General features: G+C 41.9%; 1 protein-coding gene across 9 annotated transcripts; it reads left to right on the top strand.

Annotated features, from left to right (window-relative positions):
- The first annotated feature begins 1,826 nt into the window (after window positions 1-1,826).
- LOC133312935 (DELLA protein 1-like) lies at window positions 1,827-4,396 on the top strand. 9 transcript variants are annotated; one of them, XM_061514222.1, is made up of 3 exons: window positions 1,827-2,518; window positions 2,639-2,760; window positions 2,833-4,396. In XM_061514222.1, the coding sequence occupies exons 1-3, from the start codon at window positions 2,196-2,198 to the stop codon at window positions 4,008-4,010; spliced, it is 1,623 nt and encodes a 540-aa protein (XP_061370206.1). In that variant the 5' UTR covers window positions 1,827-2,195; the 3' UTR covers window positions 4,011-4,396. The 9 variants fall into 9 exon arrangements, with proteins under 9 accessions (XP_061370206.1, XP_061370203.1, XP_061370200.1 ...); XM_061514219.1 differs by having other exon boundaries at window positions 1,827-2,566; window positions 2,651-2,707; window positions 2,789-4,396; XM_061514221.1 differs by having other exon boundaries at window positions 1,828-2,552; window positions 2,664-2,707; window positions 2,789-4,396.
- Window positions 4,397-4,985: the final 589 nt, after the last annotated feature.

Genomic DNA, 4,985 nt, shown 5'->3' with positions numbered 1-4,985 from the left:
GTTATTCCCCACTCGAACCTACGGAAACCGACCACACACACTTGCCATAGGCCACACCTCATGGCAATACCACTCTGAGGTGTTTTTTATTTTTTATTTTTCTGAGAGTTATGACTGGTAACTTGGATATTTAGTTTTATTATTTGAAAATTTAAATAATCATTCAAAAATACTAATTCATCAAATATGATACGGAATACTTCAGCTAATATAATAAAAGAAAAAAAAAATCACTTTTCACAAGTAAAAAAAGTGTGATATTAAAATAGAAAGCGTAGTTTACCAAAATAAAAATAAAAATAGAAAGCCGAAGCGGTGAGGAAAAAGAAGAAGTGGTATATTAAGATGAATGAATAAATGCTAAAGTTACAAAAATGTCATTTCATTATTAAAGTTGCATTTTTTTCATGAACATAAATGCTCTCTTTTTTCTTACCCCCAAATTATAATGTACAAAGTGAATGCTGGATAATTTTCTTTTCTTTTCTTCAAATGACACACTACTAACAATATAAAAGCTTCGAGTATCTTAACTATATTTGTCATCGCACATTTAGAAGGGTGGAGCATAAATACGGTTGTCCACTTTGCTTGACATAACATTATCGGTTTTAAAATTCTCTCTCTCTCTCTTAAGGATTATTCTTACAATTTTTTTGATAAAATCATACTTGAACAAGTTAAATTGATTTTTATTTTTTGAGTGCAGCTCCTTTCCGTAGTCCCAATCAGATACTCTTCCTAAACACACAAGCGAGTATCCACAACAGCATCCCCCACTCGTATGAGTAAAAAGTTAGGGGACATAGGACAACAGGACATAGTTGTACCAAAAAATAATGAATGAGGGGACATTAACAGGGATTAAATTTCAAAGTCAAATACAAATGATGGAGCCCAATCAAATATATTTTATACTAAGCATAGCAAATTGGAGGGTCTATTCACTCTATTGACATTGGCATTCCCTCTATTAACCATTGTTTTTTTGAGTTCCAACTTCCGCATTCTTAATTCCATCCCCCCAATCATCATTTCATTACTAATAATATCATTTTATGGAACCGCAATCGAAGCAGAAGTAGAATAAGTGGTGGGGACAATGACCATATTGCCACTTTTTAGGCAAAATTTTACCTGATTGTCACTTCTGAAAAAAAATTTGCCAAAATGCCACGCCTGAATCCCGCTGGTCTGACAAGCGGGAATAGACTGGACACGTGTCAGCGTCTGAATGGTCAACCATTCTCGCTGGGCCGCCCAGCTAGAATGACAGAATGCTGACACATGGCAAAAGTACAGACATGCAGAGAATGCCTGTGCTTTTGCCACATGTCAGCATTCTGTCATTCTAGCTGGGCGGCCCAGCGAGAATGGTTGACCATTCAGATGCTGACACGTGTCCAGTCCATTCCCGCTTGTCAGACCAGCGGAATTCAGGCGTGGCATTTTGACAATTTTTTTTTCAGAAGTGACAATCAGGTAAATTTTTATGAAAGGAGTGGCAATATGGTCAATGTCCCTAAGTGGTGAGGGAGGGGAGTGTTAAACACGCGCGTGAAGAAAGTGCGTGAGGGATTGGACATATGGTGGGGCCCACGATCATTCTCGGTCCCCAAGACTCTCAATAGATGAAGTGTACGGCCACCTGATTTTATAGTGTATGGTGTCTGGGGTATGCACGAGCTGTACACTATCATGGGCATCTTTCTTGGCATTGCGGTGCTCCCACGGCTCTTTGATGCCTTTTCAAGTATTTTTTGCCGGAGCTTCATTTTTTTAGCGCACACAAAATGCTCTCTCACACTACCCATAATTAAAATATTATTTCTTTTTTTCTCTACAATTACAAAATCGAAACTTTTTTTTTTATTTTTTGTCTAGGGAAAAAAATTAAATAAAAAGGAAAGGAAAAACACACACGAGTGAAAATTTCCATTATTATGACTTCCATTCTTCCTTATCTTCTCCACTCTATGCTCCTCTCTTCGGACCTCTCACCCATCTTCTCAAGTGCCAACAACAACAACCCCTTTTCTTGAATTTTGAAACTCCGCAACCCCATTTCATTTCCCATGATATGATTTGACCCAATTGGAATTTTAATCCAATTTTTTTTTTTTTTCACTTGTTGAATCAATTTTCCTATTTGGTTGGCACATAGAGAGAGGAGGTGAAAGGAAAAAAAAAAAAAGATGAAGAGGGATCACCAATCTAGCTACGGAGGAGGGAGTGTGAAAGGTGAATGCTCGTCAATGTCGAGTGGCAAGGCCAAGATGTGGGATGAAGAACATGCCGCCGCCGCCGCCACAGTCGGCGGCGGCGTGGACGAGTTGCTGGCGGCTTTGGGTTACAACGTACGTTCTTCAGACATGGCTGACGTGGCTCAGAAGCTGGAACAGCTTGAGATGGTTATGGGAACTGCTAAGGAAGATGGAATTTGCCACCTTGCTTCTGACACCGTTCACTATGACCCAACCGATCTCTATTCATGGGTTCAAAGCATGCTCACAGAACTGAACCCTTCTTCCACCACCACTACCACCACCACAATCCTCGATCCATCGTGGAACCCTCAAATCAACGACCCAATAGACCCTTCTTCAATCCTCGCCAATCACACACAACAACAAATCCACAACCCAACAAGAATATTCAACGACGATTCAGAATACGACCTCAGAGCAATCCCTGGCATAGCAGCATACCCACCACAACAACAACAGCAAAACCCACACAACGAAACCGAAATCGAAACCAGCAACAAGCGATTGAAGCCATGGCCAATTGAATCAGATTCACCACCACTCCCGCCACCGCCACCACCAACAGTGTCAGAACCAACAAGACCCGTTGTTCTCGTTGACTCGCAGGAAACAGGGGTTCGTCTCGTTCACACTCTCATGGCTTGCGCCGAAGCTGTTCAGCAAGAGAATCTCAAGCTCGCTGACACGCTTGTCAAGCACATAGGTTTGCTCGCAGCGTCGCAAGCCGGAGCTATGAGGAAGGTAGCTTCTTACTTCGCACAAGCCCTTGCTCGGAGAATTTACCGAATCTACCCTGAGGAAACCCTAGATTCCTCTTTCTCCGACATGCTCCACATGCACTTTTACGAATCTTCCCCTTACCTGAAATTCGCACACTTCACAGCGAATCAGGCGATTCTCGAAGCCTTCGCCGGCGCCGGCAGTGTCCACGTCATCGATTTCGACCTCAAACAAGGGATGCAATGGCCGGCGCTGATGCAGGCCCTAGCATTGCGCGTCGGCGGTCCTCCGACTTTCCGGTTAACCGGAATCGGACCACCGCAGCCGGACAACACCGACGCGCTTCAACAGGTTGGGTTGAAGTTGGCTCAGCTGGCTCATACCATTGGGGTTCAGTTCGAATTTCGCGGATTCGTTTGCAACAGTTTGGCGGATCTTGACCCGAACATGCTCGAGATCCGACCCGGTGAGGCTGTTGCTGTTAACTCCGTTTTCGAGCTCCACCGCATGCTGGCCCGACCCGGATCCATTGAGAAGGTACTGGGTACTGTTAAGAAGATTAAGCCCAAGATTGTGACTATTGTTGAACAGGAAGCGAACCACAATGGACCGGTTTTTGTGGACCGGTTCACGGAGGCTCTGCATTATTATTCAAGCTTGTTTGACTCGCTGGAGGGTTCGTCTTCGTCGTCGTCGACCGGGTTGGCACCGCCGAGTCAGGACCTGCTGATGTCGGAGCTCTACCTTGGGAGGCAGATTTGCAACGTGGTGGCTTGCGAAGGGGTGGACCGGGTCGAGCGACACGAGACACTGAACCAGTGGAGGGGGAGGATGGGCTCGGCCGGTTTCGACCCGGTTCATCTCGGTTCGAACGCGTTCAAGCAAGCGAGCATGTTGTTGGCTCTGTTCGCCGGCGGTGATGGGTATAGGGTGGAGGAGAACAATGGGTGCCTCATGCTTGGGTGGCACACGAGGCCACTCATCGCCACCTCCGCGTGGAAGCTTCCAGCCGGTGAGTCATAGTGAGTTGACTCAGTGGGGTCCACTGAGTTAGGAAACGGAACGAGATGAACTGTAAACTGTAGGTTTAATTGGATTCTCGGAATAGGATGGTTTGATTGAACTTTCAAGTTGAGTGAGTCAGCAACAACCGAGTGAGTGAGGCAGGGGATAAATAAAATTTAAAACAAAAAAACAAAAAAAAAGCTACCAAAGTCTGTAATTTGTAATTGTACCTTTTAATTATGTTTCTCTTTAGTGTTTTTCTTTCTCTAAATTATATAATTTGCTTTATTCTTAAGTTGGATGTCCTTTTCTTTAGTAATTTTTTTGGTTCTTAATGTGTTAGATTAAATTCAAATAAATTGTTTAGCATGAGTTGTATGAAACAGTGTTTAATTGAGGGGGTTGGGGAGTGATGTGGGCGAGGAAATTGTATTTAGGTTTTGTTGTTTATGTTATTAATAAATAAATAAATAGTATTGTAAATTTAATGGGATCAAGATTTTGATAAATTGTATACTTTATAATACGGCACGTACCTTGATCTTTATCTAATTTTAATCGTTTCTCTTTGTTCTCCGTGAGATCTATGAATGTGATCATTTGCAGATAAGTGATGGGTGTAAAATATTTTGATTTGGAAAATGACAGTGATGTAATGATTCTTTTGATTTTTACTATCTATGAATGGGAGAGTTTCTTTCATATTGGGTTTTTTTTTTTGAAATTTTTTTTATCCTTTTAGAGCGCATAATGTGCTGATCAAAAATATTCGGAAACACTTTCTCCCAACACACCTGGAGAAGTAAATATGCATTCAATGTACACAATAAAAAAAATTCCATCCAAAAGTAAATTTGTACCCAATTAGGTGAATTGTCAGATGGTCAAGATGATAATAGCTTTGATAAAAAGTAATAAAAGAAGTTTTTGTTCTTATCGGAACTAACAGGTTAAAAAAAGTATATGTATGTTTACCAAAAAAAAGTATATGTA

The sequence above is a fragment of the Gastrolobium bilobum genome, unplaced genomic scaffold (assembly GCF_033153095.1).
Source record: "Gastrolobium bilobum isolate Gb01-03AN ecotype WA unplaced genomic scaffold, APGP_CSIRO_Gbil_v1 utg918, whole genome shotgun sequence".
NCBI lineage: Eukaryota > Viridiplantae > Streptophyta > Magnoliopsida > Fabales > Fabaceae > Gastrolobium > Gastrolobium bilobum.
The sequence above is the reverse complement of the archived record's forward strand: the minus strand, read 5'-3'. Positions and strand labels throughout refer to the sequence as shown.